Raw genomic sequence first — 20,034 nt, forward strand, 5'->3', positions numbered from 1 at the left:
AAGCGAGAAATCACCCCCCAGGGGGGATGGTCATGCCGCAATCCCTTCTCCTCCATTCTCCTCTCGGGATCTTGGGCACACACGCACACGTGCCCAGCGTGAGTTTTAAGCCACCGGGTCCGGGACGCGAACCGCGGTCGGCTACGTGGGAGTCCAGCGACATAGCCATTACGCTAACTACTGGTTCCCACTAATTTCTTGTTTATTTGTGATATGATACAAACCCCAATAGACCCAATCACACCTTCATAGCCTTTTAAAAAGTGACTCAGACTCGAAGAACACTGCTATAATGCTACTGTTCCTCAAGTGTGTGAGGAGGACTGAGGACATGCATACCTCATCAGACACAAGGCCACCGCAAGTAGTTATCAGCCTATGACCAATTTGTGGTTTATGAAAACTCTGTCACTTTTTTAGTTTGGCTTCCTTATGCAAGATGCTTAATACCTTTGCTCAAATTAAATGGTATCCATTTTTATTACAAAAATTAAATTAATTCAAGTACATCATAATGTATATTGTGGCAGCCCCTTCTCCCTGCCATACTTGCTGACTCCTCTAATTCCATCCTCTCAGGGAGCCGCTTATGCATCTGAATATCACCTTTACTCTGGGCATACTCCAGTAGAGCAGAGGTGCGGTAAGCCTTCCTTCTTCACTAGTATGTCGCTGGGGTCTCAGAGCTTTCCTCAGGTGATGCCAAGCTACCATGTAAAGTGAATAACTGAAACCTAATCTCTTCACAGGACTAAAGAAAGTCCATGTTTTGTCCTATCCTTTATTTTAAAATAAAGAAGGCACATGTGTATGCATATGAAAAGAAGGGAGAAAGAGAGTGAAAGCACCTCTAAGAGGTCTGATCTCACTTTGACCCTCCAGCTCTAAATTTTTGTCACCATATGGATTTCAGCACTGCACGGCACTGCTGCACCACAGCCAGGTGCCTCACTCTTTCTTTAAGTTAGCAGTGCCACGCTGATGCCCCAACCATGTCTCTTCAAGAAACAATTTCTTTTTATTTTTTTAAATGAGTCCTTCCAGGATAAGTGTATTGAAGGATAATATTTAGTTGTTTTGTGTGCCAAAGAAAACCTCTGACTGATTTCTGGGAGACGTAGAAAGACCTTGATGTTCCTCAGTTTCTTCTGTAATGTACTGACATGTCAACGCTACACAGCCCACTAGGAACCTTTCCACATACACATGCAACTCAGAAAGATTATCATCAGTAATATAAAGTAGATAGAAAATCATCTATATGAAGTTAATAAAACATTTAGGACATTTAAGACTGGCTACATGCTTCTCTAAGAGTAGTGAAGGATCTAGTACTTACCATAGTGCTTTATCCATGAAAAAAACTCAAGGTATGTGAGTTCAAATGAACTGAAGTTCTGAGTAGAGGTATTCAATATGCTTTGACTATTATAAACTCCTACTTACATAATAAGAATAGAAAATCACTGTACTCCCTATTACCACTAACATAATACAGAAATGTAGTACTTGTGTTACTTTCTCATCACTCATATGACTGCTCTATCTTTAACTGTTAATACACTTGTACCAAAATAGGACCTACATAAATGCTGTTGACTGACGTTTTACAAAACAACCCTACATAAATATTATTGAATGATAAATGTTTCAAAGAAAAATATGCAAAGCTGTAATAAATGGAAGTAGATGGGATAACAAAATAATTCAATAAAAATTCTAAGCAAATTACTGAGTTGCAAAGAAGTTTCACAGTAAAAATGTTCTACAAGCACTTGAAAATCAAAGTATCAAAATCAATGTCTGTACTAACAATAAACATAGTAAAAAGTTTTTTATAAGATAGAACAAATATGATAATTTCCTGTCCCTGAATTGAAACAAAAAGGTGCAGTATTAAAACTAGCAATAAAAGGACCAGCAGTTAGCGTAATGGCTATGTCACTGAACTCCCATGTAGCCAACCGCGGTTCGAGTCCAGGACCCGGTGGCTTAAACTCACGCCAGGTGCGCGTGCATGTGTGCCTTCTTGGGGGCAGAATGAAGGAGAATGGAGAAGGAATTGTGGCGTGGCCATCCCCCCTGGGGGGTGATTTCAAGCTTTCTGTCTCTCTGTCTCTCTCTGTCATTCTGGTAAGCAAACGCGCCCTATAGCAAAAACCTCTCCAAAAAAAACTAGTAATAAACAGATCATAAGAAAAATAAAGCTACATAATTAGTAGCTTCCGTTTTTGGGCAGTAATGTTCTGTTTGAAGTAATAAAGAAATCTAAAGTAAGACAAATTTATTACTTGGTTAAGTATTACAACTAAAGTCTTTAAAGGTCTTTAAAAATTGAGAATTTGTGTAAATTAATGTCAAGTGTTGACCTTAAAATTAAAGACATAAGGGCAAATTTTAAAATGATACCTATGAAAAACCCCACATAATATTTGGTGTCTTTTTTTTTTCCCCAATCAAGGAAATAATGAAAGGCAAATTAACAAACCATTGGGTTGCTGAGGAAGTTATGACATATTTTTGCATAGAAAACCAGAAAAACACATCATGACTTTGGCAATGACCTACTATTATGGTGAAAAAAGAGAAAAACATAAAATTCTTTGGCAGTGTTGAATAAAATTTCAAGAGGCACATGAAGAGTCAAATTATAAATATAATTTGGGTTAAAAAGTTCAATAATCACTTAAGCATCAGAATAAAAGGGAAAATATCATTATATCATTACATTTTATTAACTTAAAATTATTTTGCTGTAAATTCATTCTAGCAGAAGAGTCAGTTTGTATATAGTAAGCCATAAAGATATCCTACCTTTTTATCATAAACATCCTGCCAGTTTACTCCAGAAAAGAAACTGTGTCTCATAATCTCTTTTGCATCATCAGGTCCTCCACCAAGTCTATGAGGACAGAAATAAAATTAAATGACTATAAAACATTTATATAAACCCAATGCATAAGAAAAAAAAGTTTTTGTGAAAGTATCATTTTCAATGTGATAAGTAGTTCTTGGGAGAACTAGCCATGTACATACATTAAAAAGTTGCTACTGTAAGATCTAACTTTCCTAATATGATATTAACAAGAACTAGCTTCAGAACAGCATGATATTTAGAAAAAGAGAAGGGATACTGGGGACAGATCTGAAAGCTGCAGCTATCACTAGCACTTATGATATGTGAGACAATGAAAAAGTGGCTTAATGTCAGTTTTCTTATCTATAGAACAAGAATGATACCTGCCTGGTGGGTTATTGCAAGGGTTACAAATAGCACAGGTAAGTGCCTACCCACATGAAATGATAACTATCATCAATGTCAGTTTTAGAAACCAAATATATTTTGGAACAAGTGAAAATTTAACCTTGGTGGGGCAAGCAGGTGGCATGGTGGTTAAGGCACTGGATCCAACTTGGCCAACTCCATGGTTTGAGTCCCGTACCAGTGGCTTGAAAATCACACCAGTAGCATGTATGTGAGTGCCCAAAACTCTGGGAGGAGAATGGAAAAGAGATTGAGATTGCAATATGGCCACCCACCTTGGTGGGTGATTTCTCACTTTCCCTCTCTGTCTCTAGTAAGTGCACACATCCTATGGAAAAATTAAAAAATTAAAATGCTCATTAATATAAATTCTAACCTAACTAAATAATTGATTAGAAAAATAACATGAGGAGCATTGCTATAGGCAGAAACTTATGGACTATTTTCATATCTCAAATGAATTCCATAGAAATAGTATTATCAATCTATGAAATATTATAACTTTATTTGTTATTGCAACTTGCAATATGAACTAAAAACTTAAAAATACACTCTCCTCCATTTTAAAAAGTATTTTTATTTAACCAATACCTATCACAATAGGAAATAAAGGTGTTTAAGATAGTACTTACTAATCAGTAAGAAAATAAAAAGCTAGAGGGAGGAAGGAAGGGGAAAAGAAAGAAGAACAAGGAATGAAAGAGGAAAAAAAAACTATTTAAATCTGAATTTAGCATAGCAAGTTTTGTTTGCTCATGGTTAGAAATGATAATATGCTGGTAAATATTTACCAATCAGCCCTCTGGAGGACATTATGCATATAAAAATGTATAAAATTATTATAAATTTTACTGATATAAAAAATGTGAGGCAAAAAATTTACAAGGAAAAAAATACAATACACAATGCTCTGTAAGTAAATTAGCCAAGTGAGTCTCACAAAAAACTTTCTAATTTTTGCTTAATTTCAAAGCCACTTACGGATGTAATTGCATCTAATTAGTTCTTATATAAAAGCTGGTTAACATTTTTATGTTAAAGTCAAGGATTAAACTGATATAACTGAGATATAAATCAGAATTTTACTTGCTTGTTAGTAATCTGAACAACTTCTTTGCTGGATGGCTAATAAGTTTGGAACAGCAGCAGAGTATTTACTCTTTTTTTTTTTTTTTTGGTTATTTACAATGTAATGGATAGGGAGACATCACAAACTTAAATTTAATCCTCATTATTAAAATTTTTTCCATAATATTCTTAAGTCTAAACAATCAATACATTAAATCAAGCCTCAACTTAGAGTTATTTGCTAATTTTGGTTTTGTGAATACTCCCATTATAGCCAATTTCAAGCTACCAATGTTACTATAATGTCCCTCAACGAAGTGGTAGAAAGAGACGGACAGTCGGGAACCATTATATATTATTTCCACACAGATTCAAAAGACATAGATAGCCTCAAAAACAGACAGTAGTAAAATGTAATGAAATTATGGAGAAATGAGTTTTGAGTATCTACTAACTTTGCTTTTACTATTCTTGATTTAATTTGTAAATGCATATAATTTAAGTCTTAAGTCTTTGTAATTAATAATTATTTAGATTATTTTATATACTAATGATTATGTTAAACAACCAGCTCACAAAATTCCTGAAAATTTAATAGTCAGTTCTCGTGGGCTAGCATATACCAACTCTAACCACCAACGGGAAAGTAAAAGACCAAATACACCACAGAAGACAAACTATTGTACAATTGTAATGAACTCTGGTTATTATCAGGTATAAGAAACTCACAACCGGAAAGGACCTCAGATCCTCTAATGCATCATCAGAATGGAAATAAAACCATCAATGAATACCTTGGTATACTCAGTGGTAATAGGTAGTTCCCATGAGCTGAGTTTGACTCCCAGATTTATATGAATTCTCTAAATGAACTCTTCTACAGAGATGGGACTTTCAGACCGGATCAGATCATATAGTGATGTTCACATTTACTTCAGATTGACAATTCTTTATTTGGTAATGTTGACACTCTAGTCCCTGCCTTTATTTTTTTTTCATTCTATTATATATTATATTGCTTTTATCACACCTCCTCCCATCCCCAAGCCTCTAACCCCAGGGACTGCAAACTCCTTTTACAGCAGACATCAAAGATAATAACATTATCCCAAAGGCATTCTAAACTGTGCTTAGGGAAATGCAGAAGCACCAAAACACATGTTTCGAAAAAGAACTAAATATTTCACAGAATGCATCAAAGCTGCCTGCTGGAGAAAAATCAGAACTCCATTGTATTTCCTTAAACTTAAAGTTACTGTTGATTTCCATACTGTTTTCATCTGAATTGAACATGAGATGGTACATGAAGTGGAAGTTGGAGTAAACAATCATAATCATTTTGTAAATAAAAGGTTTTAATCCACTTTTAGTTCATTTTCATGTAACCCTTCAGTTCTCTAGCAATAGTCTGGCTTTGGACATTATTCTACATCAAATACATATAAATAAATAACTAAAATATCAGCCATGAATATTGCGGAAAGTGTAAGAATACAAGCTTAGATTCATTTTAGAAGATGGGAGAGACTATTTAACACAAGCTTTCTTAAAGTGTGAAACTGTCGAATTTCAACATCAATGGCATTAATACACAATTTAAGACTTCAAAACATGCTTTGAACTGAAATGTTTATGTCTAAGAACACAACTCCAATATCAGAATGCCAAACTAAATCCTCAGCTACTGAGGATCCTTTACCACCAGGAGCAAAGCAGAATTCCTATTTTCCTAGTGTCACTGCATGCAACATGAGGACATACTTTACTATAAACTGTGCTTAGGAGGATATAGGAGGGTCTGATAGAATAATCCTAAGGTAATGGAGAACATGAAATAAGAAACAAGATTAGAGTTGATTCTTTGATAGAACTGACAGAAATTCAGTAAATAACACCAGGAAAAATTCAGGCAGTATTTAAAATAGATAAATAGGATATATAAGGCAGTATACTATAATCTCATCTTTGTGTTTCTAAAAACTTTTCAGAGTCCTTTGTTAGCTTTCTCTTCTTTCTACCTCTTAAATTCTGATGATTTCCTTGCTTCTGTCTTAGGCCTTCTTTGCTTTATGACCTACCCTCTCCATTATTTTCTTGGCCCCAACTACCTCCTAGATGTATATGGCTTCTAAATCCACACATTCAGTTACTGTGTTCCTTTTAGGAACTGATGATATTATTTCCCGCTGCTTACTTAACATTTCCATCTAGGTGTTTTATAGAAGTCTCAAGCTTGGTATATCCAAAGTTAATATCAACATATGTCCCATCAAGCCTCTTCTTTCACTTATATTCCCTCTCTGTTAATAATTATCCATTCTTTAAACTAGTCACCCTACTGGAAACCTCAGAGGCCTCTTCTGACTCCTCCCACTTCCTTACCATTTCTATTTAATTATTTGCTTTACCACTAATTTCAGGAAGGACCCCATTTCCTATCTGGACAAATTCATTGGCATTCTTAACTGCTCTGTTTCTCCTGGCTCTACTCTCTTCTAATCTGCCCATGACAAAACTGCCAAAGTTACCTTTTCATAACACAAATTTGATTACACAATCTCTTGCTTTAAATACTTGAGTGGCTTCTCATCCCCTTCTGAATAAAGATTAAATATTTTCTAAGAAACATAAGCCTTACAATCTAACATATCAGCTTCCTCTCCCAATGTTACCCAACTCACATTCTACACCCTAGTCACTGAACTTCTCAAATGCCATGTTCATTTGCAATTCTAGCTATACTTTACATGTAAATTTCTCTGCCTGAATGCCACTGCAAACTCCAACTTCTTCATGAGCCAGCTCAAGTCCTCCAACCCCCTAGACAGAGATAATAACTTCAACAGCAATCTGTATAGTCTGACCTGAGCATTTGTGAATCTATTTGTTGTGCCCCACATTATTCTATGAACATCTACAGCAGAGACCTGTTCATCTTTGCATTGCTGATATTCTAGGGCAGTTGTGGAAGGACTGGACACATCTACTATTATAAAATAAAACAGCAGATAATAGAAAATGCTGTATCCTCTCTTTAGAACAGTATCAACACCTGGGTGGATAAACCCTTGAGAGTTTTCTTATACACCAGGCCATGAACATTTCAAACATTTACCTCACATTTATTCAATAGTTTCTAAATACCTACTATGTGATATCCATGGGAATAGGGTGGGCTGACAATGAGACACAAAAGGAAAATCACAAGTATGACCTTATTCTATTAATCACTTACAGAGTGGGCCACAAAGGACAGGTTGTCAAAGTTATCTGGGTGAGTGAGGAAGGATGGGATAAAATTTACTACCTTTGAAACCAGCCCAAAGATCAGATCCCAAAGCAAGTAAACAGAAGTCACAGCTCTGGGTAAATCTGCCTAAAGGCTCTCTAAAGACTAAGGGCTGCTCATTACATAACTGACATAACCAACTCAAATGGAGCCCATTTCAAAACTTGAACTGAGAAATTAATGCACTGTAAATAAGAAACCTAAGAAATACTGAATAGGCACCAAGAAACTCACTTTCTATTCTTATTTTGCATGAATTTTCAGTCAGACTTTGGACAAATCGCCTAACCTTCACTGGGCCTTTTTTTCTCTTCAGTCAAATAGAACTAAGAATACTATTTACCCTATCTACTCTACAAGGTTACTGGAAAAAGCAAAGGAGATAACAGATGTGAAAATGGCTATCTATATCTACATACATTTTGGATGTTTTTTCACATATCATTTTATTTGTTCATTTTTCTGCTGAGGGTAAAATCACATTCCTTATAAAATTAAAACCTAGACATATGTAATAGAAGCTATTTCTAGGTTAGACAAAGGACGAACTTTAGGATTTATTCCTTTACTCATTAATCCAGTCTGTCAATATATATTAAGCATCAACCATAAACAAAACATTGTAATAAAACATATGTGAGGTGTCAAGGAAAAATTCAACAATATATAAAACAATCTATCCTCCAGATGCTTAAGATCCAATGGATTTTTAGAGAAATACTGATATGGGGATATATACATATATGAACACATATATTAAGGAACATTTTATAAATAGTCATGTTATGTAATTTCTAAAATGTGTGTTGACTGAATGTATAAACATGAACAATGTGTGTTGAATGAATATGTAAATATGAACACTGGTGGGCAAAACAGCAAAAGCTATGGAATTCTTCAGGTCATAGGTATAGCTACAAAAAAGAGAAATACGTGTATAGAGATATTTTTTTGCCAGCAATCCTTTTTGCTATCAATCCTTTCATCATGCATGGAAAAGAATACTTTTAATGACAAACAATAAAAAAGTAATTAGATATATTAACATAGGTTGGGGTGGGAGGAGAGTATAGAAACAAGTCTATTCTTTTGAGAATGTAAATATGCAGAAAGATAAAGGCCTAGAGACTGAAAGGAAGATTGAGGATCCTCCCATTCCCATTCTATCAATCAACAGGGCAATTAAGAAATTGTTCACTCATAATTGGATAATTAAACTTTCAAAGTCCTTATTTCGAAAATTCGTGAGGAAAGTTTTTTAATGTTCTGTGTTATGCAGTCAAAAATAAATCAGAATCTCAGTGGGAAGATGTCTACACCAAATACATTGCTTCTTGAAGCTGGCTATATTTGAATCAATTTCCATATCACAATTTCTAACGGCAGTCATCAAGAATTCAGTGTCGTTTGCAGCTTACCGTTTATTTGGATCCTTTATCAAGAGCCCTGAAAGCAATGATTTTGCATCTGAAGACAGTGTTCTAGGAAATTTAATGTCCTCCATTAGTATTAGTTCAAAAAGTTTCTCATGGTCCTGGTTGTAGAAAGGTAACCTCCCACACATCATTTCGTACATGACAACCCCTAGGCCCCACCAGTCTACTGCTCGGCCATAGTCGTTATCTTCTAACACCTAAAAGTGAAACCAGGGGAAAAATTAATTATTACACATTAACTTTTAAGGCATTATTCATAAAACATAAGATTTTTACACAAAAATGAATCTCCAAGGTCTAGGTGGTAGATTCTAAGATTATGACATTTAAACTATGATGTAGCCTCTAAAAAAAAATCACAGCAAATGTGCAATATTCCAATATATTATATATCAGCATATACAAACAGGAATGGGTCACACAAAGAAATTCCTAATCAATATTTTATTTTAAATATCTATATCTGAATAATCTTAAAGCTTATTTTATTTGATCTGCCTAGCTTTGAGAAAATCAGATCAAGAAAGCCACATACACAAATTAAAGTATACACATACACAAATTAAGCTAAAAAAAGTATACTGATTACATGAGTGAACACTTCATAAGAGCAAGAAGTACTCATATTCTAGACTATCTTGATTTGAATTAATTATGTACTTTGTTGATGATTAGTCCTATGTGACTATTATTTACCCAATAATTCCACACAATTATGGATGACTTTTCTGACAATTACATTATGATTATTACAAATATCTGAAAGGCATTTTAAAAAACAGGGTATTTTAACAAATATGTTAAAGATCTATTCTGTAAGCATTTTTGGAATACTATGAAAAGATTTTTAATTAAATTGTTCAACCTTTGTTTTATAGCTAAAGACAACCAGGAGCTGTACTGGTAAGATATGAACACAAGTCCAGGTCCTACATTTTTCCAGGATCTTTTGTCAATCCCAAACTAGGAAAAATATTTTCTGAATAAACAACAAATTCTAGTTTTCTTCACTAGCCAAACATATTTTAAATTCCTCCTTGTTTGAAATGAGCAACATGAGAAAAAACAAACAAACAAACAAACAAACAGAAAACAACCTGAAAAAGTATAAGGAATTACACTAATGTACTTAGGATGAAGAAACTGCTGTGGGTATAATTTTAATATACCAGTGACTTCTGATAATTCAAGGATCTGTCTCATTGCCAATTAGTAGGATGTACTCTTTGTAGGCCTTTATCTAATTAGTATGGGATTTTACCTAATAACAAAAACATTTTAAATCTAAGTAACCTCTAACTGTTTTAAATCTAAGTACCCTCTAACTGCATCCCTGCAACACCAACAAAACAGTGGCATACATGAAAAGGAGCCAAATGTGGTTTTTAACCTCTTTTTTCATAAAACCATAAAAAGCATAAAAGCTGGATTAACTGCCTCCCGAACCCACATTTCACCAGCCGGGTTCTCATCCCCAGCTGGCAAAACTGGCAATCCTTTATTTTTGTTTAAATACCTGGTTTGCAGCCAGAAGGGAAAGTGAGTGCATAAAAAGAGGTTTTTTTATTTTTGAAGAGAAATAAGCAACTGAAAAATAAACTACAATGTACAAAAATTTGTTTGATAAAATGTATTTTATTTAGGTTTGTAAAATGAACGCTGATTCTCAAAATAAGTGTTTTTGCTTCTGAACATACATGTTTTAATGGATATACAGATAGATACATAATGTTGTAATTAGAACTGTATGCCAATCACTTTGCACTGAACAATACTGATTCATTGCATTGTCTTATCAACATGTGAACTTAAGCAATATGAAGCCAAACCACCCTAACAACTCAGTCAATCTTCTTTGCCTGAGAGACCTCTAATAGACCTTGCTATCAATTAAAAAAAAAAAGACTTCTGTTCAACTCTTACCTCCAAACAGCCATAAAATGAAACACATCAGAATAAAAATAAAAGTGATTTTAATAATCTGCATGGGGCTATATACTACACATATCTCTACTGTTCATAAAAAAATTCTTTCTCCTTAAATTATTTCAAAACCTAATATTTAGAAGTACTCTGGAAATCTCACAGTCAAATTAACTAATTCAAATCCAATAGCCCCTTTTAGATTATTTCAAATCATCTTTCTCCCTTACTTAAAGCACTTCTTTATTTAAAATTATAGTAACAAACAGAATTTATATTCTTTATCCTAAAGGTTGCAATTCTTTCTGGCTACTTCTGATGAATTTTTTGCTTGTAAATAAGCTAATTTATTTCATGTTTACTGTGAGAGCTGATCCAAGCATTTGATAAATAAATGGTGATGCAGAGTGGAGGTACAAGCATGGTGAGATGCATTTCGACTCCATTAATATGTGGTTTATCATATAATTTAGGTATAAATATAGATCAAAATATGCTCCTTGAGAAATAAACCAGAAAAAGACTTACCTTAAAAAAGTAATCTAAAGTGTCTCTTTATCTATAAAATCAATGCTATTGACTTTTAAATGAAACTCAAAATTTAAATAGGATTGTGTACTCAGAGATAATGGAAAGAGATTTGGAACAGGAAAAGAAATCTAAGTGTTACAAATGATAAGCTATATCAAATTAAAACCCAAGAGAAGAGCAAACTCAAGGGTTAAAAAAGCTTACTTTAAATCTCTCTACTAGGAGCCAGAACCTGCTCTACTTTCTGATAAAACAAAACTTAAGGTTCAAGAAAGGTACTGTTAGTAGTAAATATTCTGATAATATTTGACTGATATTTGATATGGGCACTTCTCAACAACCACCACCAGATGAGTTTTAAAAGAAAAAGGAAAAAGAAATACAAAACAAACAAACAAAAAAACTCCAGCACAAATTGCTCCCGACTGGTTACTAATTTAAAACATTTCTATTAAATAACAAACGATTTTAGAATGATACCCTTGGTTAAAGTTCTCAATCTCAATATTTATTTGGCTAGTGGGCATTTTCAAAAAACAAATTCGTTCCAATATTCTTTTGCCATTAAATTTATGGGAAGAACGGGAAGACTGAAGGGACATCCTTCTCAGCTTACTCACCAGGCCACACAATGTACCTAAGGCAAGCAATTACAAGCAGGCTATGTATGCCCTGGAGTGGTTCACTACTCAATCAATAATCCTGGCAGAACAGATGGGGGAAAAAATTAAACATCTAAACAAACTGTCTGCACACCTATGTTGTGAAAGTAAACTGCGAACTTGGATGAACCAATTTACCGCTAATTCAAAAAAATTTTTCCCTGTTAACCTTACATTTCAGGTAACTAATATGTGTGTTTTTAATATATAAACATATATCTATATCTTTATCATTTAGGGAAGCCCTTTATAATTTTAATATCACAGATATTTACCTAAGAAAATGACCTACAAATCTTCTGATTCAAATTCAGATTTTTAAAATGGATTGCAGCTTCAGAAGACATTTCAGTTCATTAAGAATTATGAGTTCAACAATGGTACTTTCTTCAATTTGTCAACTGCTCTAAAAATTTGAGACAGCAGCTGTACACGCCATTTGCTGTGTCCTGGAACACTGTGAGCTTCATGGCCACCTTTTCGCACGCACACACAAACACTTGTATATGGCTAACACTGGATTTTCTAAAGCAAACTGGCTACAACAGGACAAATCCTTGAAAAAGAGAAAAGCTAAATGGATATGATAATGGTGACTAAATCATACTTACATATATCTTCCCAGAAATTGCTACACTTGCTTTTTATCCTAAAACAATAGGCATTATGGGATTCCAGGAAATACGGTCTTTGTAATTTAAGTAAAAATAGCTGTAGTAAAAACTATAGGTAATCACTAGTGTTTCTGCTGAGCATTAGTTTGGTGTATGTTCCCATTCTTCAGAGAATTAAATATTAAATTTTATGCCTAAATTAGAATCATAATCAAAGTAGATGAATGGCAATATTCTGAGCATTCAAGTCAAAAGACCCACATAACATTAAAAAAAAAGTGTAGGTGAAAAATAGTTACTACAAGAACTGACAGACTTTTGTGTAAGTAAAACCTACTACTTAGAAACACTGAAGGGAATTAATTCCATCTGAGTTCATATTCAAACAATATATAATGATACAAAATGGATGCTTTTATTATTTCCCAGAAACAGCATAAAACAGTGCCATAGTAAAGTAAGTTAAATACATTTAATTAAATAGTAAGCCAACTGTTATCACAGAAGTTCTAACTATAAAGCAGACTTCTGTCTAAACTGATCACTATGGCTCCTTTACCTAATTTTCCCCTTGATATTGATGAAGAGACCTTCTCCAAATTAAAAACTACCTCAGGAGGGTGTTATATGAATTATTAATAATTAAATTAAAATGTTATGGTTGTACTCAGTTTTAGAAAAGCTGCTAAAACAACTCCTTTTTCCCACAAAAACTTAGCAGTTCCTTGACTAGTTTCTGTCTTTGGAATACAGTAGAACCTTGTGCAAGGCTGAATTAAACTGTAACTATGTGTGCCATTACTTTTACCTACAGATTAAATGTGCAGACATAGTAAATAAATTCAGCTTCATTCATTTCTCTTCAGACCTTCTAAACACAATATTGACAGGCTTACTAAATGAAAACTTTTATATTTTTCTTTGTTATATTTAAAATAAATAAAATTCCATTTAACACATTTCAAATTAGTGTCTAACTACTCCCCACACCCATACCACTCAAGGCTAGCACTCTCTTTACTAACTTCTTTGCAACTTAATGTGTATATTTTCCTTTAAATTTACAGAATTTAATTTTCATTTGTGCTACGATCTCTCAACAACTCTGAGGGAAAAAAAATCTATTAAAGTAGTTATCAAAATATTCTGATCTACTTCAGGTATCTTCAATATGCTATATGAGATATTAAAGACAGTAGGTTTCAAAAATGAATAAAATTAGGAATGTTTTGTAAAAATGAGATTCTGAAAACTAATAAGAATTAATGTATCCAATATTGCATTTTCAACCAATGGAAAAAAACATTTTACATTATATACTTTTTTCCTCAATAGCAATGACAGCTAGTATTATACATTTCTCAACAATCAAGTAATTTTTCATAATCTTTTTGTTAGCTCTATCTTGATTATCAAATAATTTTTATTTTTACACTATTACAGAAGTGCATTTCTCTAGGTTTCCAAAACCACCTTATTCAACCTTCCCCATCTGTCACCATCTGCTTCTTTTTAGCATGTACTTTTTGTGTGATCACATAAGCATGTGAAAAATAACTAACATTCAGATGATTATCTGCTGGTACATTTGAGGACTGGGCATAATAAAAGTGAACTGCCAAAACGTACTTAACACTTTTAATTTTGTTGGGTCTTGCATGTAAGCTACATTTGATTTTCAGACTGTTTTACAGTTGGAAAGTTGATCAGGTACTGCTAACTCAAGAGCAAAGCTGAGACTCTAAATAATTAGCACTGCATAAAATGGTTTGGATTCAATAGAAGCCAAACCAAATAATAAAATTTAACAGTAAGAGTTTATATGTGATTTCTAATTTCTTTTATAACTTCTAGGTGTGAAAATACAGTATAGATTACAAAAATAAAATTCTCTCAAGATATCTTATGGACTGTAATTTATTATAGGTAAAATTTATTTCTTTTTAGTATAAGAAAGAACAAAAATACACATTTAAAGCTATGCATACAAAGGCATTTTTAGAGATGTAGGACCCTAAATGCACAGCTTATATTCCTGCCAGGAGTTTATCTATAGAATCTTTTAAAACAAACAAACAAATCACCCATTTTTTTTTAAATAATAGAGGTCTATCATGCTTTCCCAAGTTGAAAAACTGCATTGTAAGCTCCATTCTTCATCAACAGAGGTAAGAAAACAAATATTTTTTAAAATATCCTTTTTTTCAACAATTGACATATTTATACTTATACTGTAAGACTTATTTTTTCTGGTAGTCTTTGCCACAAGAAGCAAATTAAGTTAATTTAAAACTTGAGTTTATTTTAAAACTTACTATGTAAATTGATAAATGCATGAGGTGATGGATATGCTAACTACCCAGACTTGATCATTATACAATGTATACATATACTGAAACACCAGATTGTACCCCATAAATATGTACAATTATAAAGTGTTGATTAATTTTTTTAAAAAATGAGCCTGGCATACAGGACCAAAAGAAGGAAAGAAACAATAAACTAGCTTTGAACTGATTTCTAACACTCTTTTGAAGTACCTCTGAAACACCTTTCATCTACTTTTAAATAGCAAACCATTTCTAACAGAGTAAAACAATTTAAAAGATAGAGGGATACCACTGCTAGATGAAGTACAGGCTGCATCAAGATCTCTACACACTGTGTAAACAAGTCTTCTACAGAAACGGGAGGGGAAAAACATTGATGTGAGTCATTCACAAGATTAGTAGTAATCAAGAATATATTCCAAGAATGTATTCTGATATATAAGTACTGCTGATTTCATCATCAAGAAAAGACTAGCATTAATAATCATATGGACTAGTAATTTCAAAGTCCAAAAAAAGCGAGAGACACCACCTGAAATAAGGAGAAAAGTCTACCTTCAGCCCCAGAAAATCCTTCCTTCACCATGTGAATCTGGTCACATTATCACCTTACTCTCAATTCACGAATGAATCTCCCTGTCCACAGAACTGAACTCCTCAAACCCTACTTGATAGTCCACCGTCTCCCTTTCTGCTTTCCCTTCCTGCTGCTGGACCCTCCCAGCAGGCTTAAACACTTGTCCTCTTCCTGCCACTCCACTCTATGTAATTCTAGTAAAGCAATTATTTTTTGAAGTGTAATAATTATTTCCCACATCTCACCACCACCTTAGTAAATAAGAAGCTACTTGAGGACAAAGACCATTTTTTTAACTACCTTTGCCTTTCTAATAGCTAATATAATGGCTGATCCTTAGTCAATAAATAATTCCTTAATGAATAAGTGAACTATTGAGTGAAATGGTCTATAATAGAGATCATAATAAAGTAATTCAATTCTTATTTTTTAAAGTAAGAATTATAAGATTCGAAGTCTTCCAGATTTCAGATTTAACCAAAAAGGCAGAATATGACACAAATATTTAAAATTAAGAATTAAAATTGCAAGAGAAATTCGCTGTTTTGAGATTGGTCATTCTCAAATAATAACTGAAATGATCACTCTCCCTTATAAAAATAAAATGTCAAGATTTTAATTTTGAAAGAGTATGTATCAACTATGGATAGGACTATAAATTACTTTTAAAGACCAAACTTTTACAATAAAAAAAGAAGTATACAAAAATGTTTTCTTACTTATCTTTAAAAAGAAATGGATAATTTCTTGTGAATTATAAACTTTCTATTTAGAAACAATTGGACTCTTCCATCATTAAATTCTTGGTTTTGTTCTTCGGTTTGTGACATTCGCATAGAAAACAGTTATCTTTGTTTCTTAGGAGATCATCTGCTTCTAAAATGAGATGTATTTATCTTCTTCAGAAATAATTTTCCCTAATTGTGACACAACTAATTTTGTTATTCTAAATATGGGACATCATCATCCACGGCAAATGTATAGCAGGGGTAATTGAACTCCGGAGAAACAAAGAATGTGTTTTTCATGACATTTACAAAAACAATACTATTCTAGAAAATATGATCTTGTATTTGAATAAACAAGGAACAGTGTTTCTAAAATTTTACCTAATTCAACCACAAAAATAGAGAATTTTAAATTCCAGATTTTAAAACAGAGAAAATTATATCTTTGGCAAGAAAATAATCACTGGAAATTTACTGTATTTTAAGTGAAAGCGCTTATTTAAAATAACTCCACATTTTTAAAAATGTAAATTTAATCCACAGTTGAAAAGAAACTGTTATAATAATAAACCAGCATAAGTTGCTATATGTATAAGAATGCTAGGATTATTATGAATTTATTTTATTTCCTAATTTCTTTTGATTATTTTTTCCTATTGAGCATTTACAAAACATTCATTTTGAAAAACACTTATATACATCTATAGCTGGCCTTGAAATTGTGACTTTCTTGGGCCATTATATGGGTATAATATTGGGTCAGAAAAGACTTTTACAGTGACCCAATAGTTTAAAAGTAACAGTGAGCTATAAATTCAAGCTAGTCAGAATCCTGATTATAGTTTTTCCTCCTCCTTGTGTACAGATTACATTAAAAATTCTGATCCTCTACTCTATCTCCACTTAAAAAATCAAGTTTGCTATCTATCACAAAAAGTCATTCAAAATATTAAATGAAACAGTTGTGCTGCACTTACATAGCCTGTGGCACACAAAGATACTCAATAAACAATCCTCACCCACACAAGATGAATGCCTTTCTATTTGGCTCTAACTAGTGGGTCTTTGGGAAAGTCATGATGCATTTTAGCATAGAAAAACAAAAAAGTCACAACCTTCCTGTTCCTGATGGCCTAATTAAACTCTTTGAGGTTTGAGGGGAAAATTAAGCTTACTTTTGCCTCCAGGTTTTCATACTAGCTGCTCTCCCTGTTCAGAAGGCTCTTTTCCTGTATGTTTGCAATCTATGCCTCCTCTTTATCATTCAGATCTCTGGACAAAAATCACTTTGCCTGAACAGCCTATCTGTTAAGAGATTCTATTTTCCGGTATGACAGCAATAGTATCTCCCATTTCACATGGTCTTGTACGAAAGAGAGGTGAGGTCTATGTTTCTACCCCTTAAATCTGTGGAGGCTTACAGCTACTTCAATGAATAACCCATGACAGAAACGGTGTGACTTCTGGAGCTGAGTCATAGAAAGAGATGACACAAATGTTCATAGCAGTACTGTTCATAATAGCCAAAAATTGGATAAAACCCACATGTCCATCAACCACTGGAAGAATAGACAAAATGTGGTAAATCCATTCAACAGAACATTATCCAGTCAAAAAAAGAAGTGGACCAGTGATAACATGCTAAAACATGAATGGATCTTGAAATCATTATGCTAAATGAAAGAAGCCACAGAAGACTCCATGTTGTGTGATCCCATTTACTTGAAATGTCCAGAACAAGCACATCTACAGGGACCGAAAGGAGTTTAGTGGCTGCCTGAGGAGAAGGGAGAATGGGGAGCTAATGAACACAAGGTGTCTTGTTGGGGTGATGAAAATCAAGATAGCAAGGAAGATGGTTGTAGGACTCTGTGAATGTACTAACAAACACTAATTTGACTTTAAAGGAGTGAATTTTATGGTATGTAAATGTTATTCCAACTATACAACTATAAAAAATACATTAAAAATTTATTTTTTTAAAGTTAATCAGCCTTGAATGGCTTACTAAGCTAAAAAATAAATAAATAAAAGATCAATTCAGCTTTGTTGTCCCCTAGACATTTACTTTTAGAGCTCAGAAGCAAAGAAATTTCACTATTCTTTAAAAGCATTTTCATTATGAGGAAGCCTGGGCTATAGAACGGGGCTATATATATAAGTGCTCCTGTCAGCAGTCCAAATAAGACATCAGTGGATAGCCAGCAGCCACTATCAGACCTATGAGTAAAGATGCTTTCAGATCATTTCTACTTCTTGGGCCAGTCATCTCCTCAGTGCAGTCTTTCCCGTGGAGACCTCATACATTCAGAAAACCCATGACATAAAATGACTATTTTTTACCACTAAATACTGAGGTAGTTTGTTATACAGCAACAGTAATTGGGACATTCTAAAATACCTACCATACCCACACTCTTTATCTTGCCTTTTTTTCATGCACTTAAGACACTGTTACTTTTTTAAAAAAAGAATTATTTTACTTATTAATTATCATTATTTTTATTTGACCAGAGAGAGAGAGAGGAAAAGTAAGAAAACAAGCCACCAAGTCTGAGACTTGAACCACGGGCCACCATGTGGGAATCCAGAACCCTAAACACCATGCCAATTGCCGGCCCCATTAATGTTATTTTTATTCTGCCTTCCCCCAGCAGAACTAAGCTCTTTGAAGGAAGGATCCTTCTATCTTGTAATAAAATCTCCCAGAAAAATACTTACATATGGTAGATACATAATAAATATTTGTTGAATAAACAAATTGATGAAGTGGAATCCTCAGCACAGGATACTGGTTTGTAGCTTTCTTTGACATAAATTCTAAAATATAGCTGCTGTCATTTTACTACTTTTCCTAATAAAATACTTTCTGATACTTAAGTATAAAAATCCACTCAACACTGTAAATCCAATAATCAGTTTCTTTGCTTCTAAGAAACATCCAAGATGGTTTATAAAATTATAAACATTCTTGCTGAAGTCATTCAAGTATTCTGTTTTAATAAATGAATCAAGAAATAAAATGTCTATGGCCACACTGATTTAATGTGCTTTAGTGAGTGCCTTTGTGCTTATAAAGTTTATAAAACTTAATTTCTATATATTCTTAATCCTGTAATACAGGAACACAATAAATTTGATTCAAGTTAAAATTCAGGTAAGTGTATCATGCACTATATTTGTTTTTAATACTTATGAAATGTTACCTTACACAACATTCTGTCAATGTTATGTCCCTATGAACTGAGGCCTACCTCTGGTGCCAGGTACTCAGGTGTACCACAGAACGTCTTCATAGTGGCTGCATCTGTGATCCCTTCTTTGCAAAGTCCAAAATCTGTTATTTTTATGTGGCCATCTTTATCCAGCATCAAATTCTCCAACTGTATATTAAAAAAAAAAAAATGCACAATTTGTTCTAGAATCTTCAACAGTAGGAAAATACTGTTTTAAAAATTATTGAATGCTGAGTAAGGTATTTTGGAAAGAGAACATAATTGTAGTTAATGTAACTTTCAATACTTACAACCCTGCAGCTTCATGAGTAAAAAGAAATGTTTTATCAAACACTTTATAATGATAAAATTACAAATTTTTCTTCAAATGGGAAA

The 20,034-nt window shown here is 33.2% G+C and overlaps 1 protein-coding gene and 1 long non-coding RNA gene across 7 annotated transcripts in view; one reads left to right on the forward strand and one right to left on the reverse strand.

Moving 5' to 3' along the window:
- The window catches only part of LOC102474014 (uncharacterized), a 23,165-nt gene extending 19,885 nt beyond the window's left edge, over positions 1-3,280 (forward strand). Inside the window, exons 5-6 of the long non-coding RNA XR_335783.1 lie at positions 580-638; positions 3,227-3,280. This is a non-coding gene — a long non-coding RNA (uncharacterized LOC102474014). The remainder of the gene's footprint in view (positions 1-579; positions 639-3,226) is intronic.
- Positions 1-20,034, reverse strand: part of AKT3 (AKT serine/threonine kinase 3) — a 335,945-nt gene that overhangs the window by 50,438 nt on the left and 265,473 nt on the right. For all 6 annotated transcript variants that reach the window (XM_006157219.3, XM_014591111.2, XM_006157223.3 and 3 more), the window contains 3 exons: positions 19,678-19,806; positions 9,041-9,255; positions 2,815-2,902 (listed from right to left, as the gene is read on the reverse strand). In XM_006157219.3, the coding sequence (XP_006157281.1) occupies positions 2,815-2,902; positions 9,041-9,255; positions 19,678-19,806 (432 nt within the window). The remainder of the gene's footprint in view (positions 1-2,814; positions 2,903-9,040; positions 9,256-19,677; positions 19,807-20,034) is intronic.

The sequence above is a fragment of the Tupaia chinensis genome, unplaced genomic scaffold, assembly GCF_000334495.1.
Source record: "Tupaia chinensis unplaced genomic scaffold, TupChi_1.0 Scaffold000532_1, whole genome shotgun sequence".
Lineage (NCBI taxonomy): Eukaryota > Metazoa > Chordata > Mammalia > Scandentia > Tupaiidae > Tupaia > Tupaia belangeri.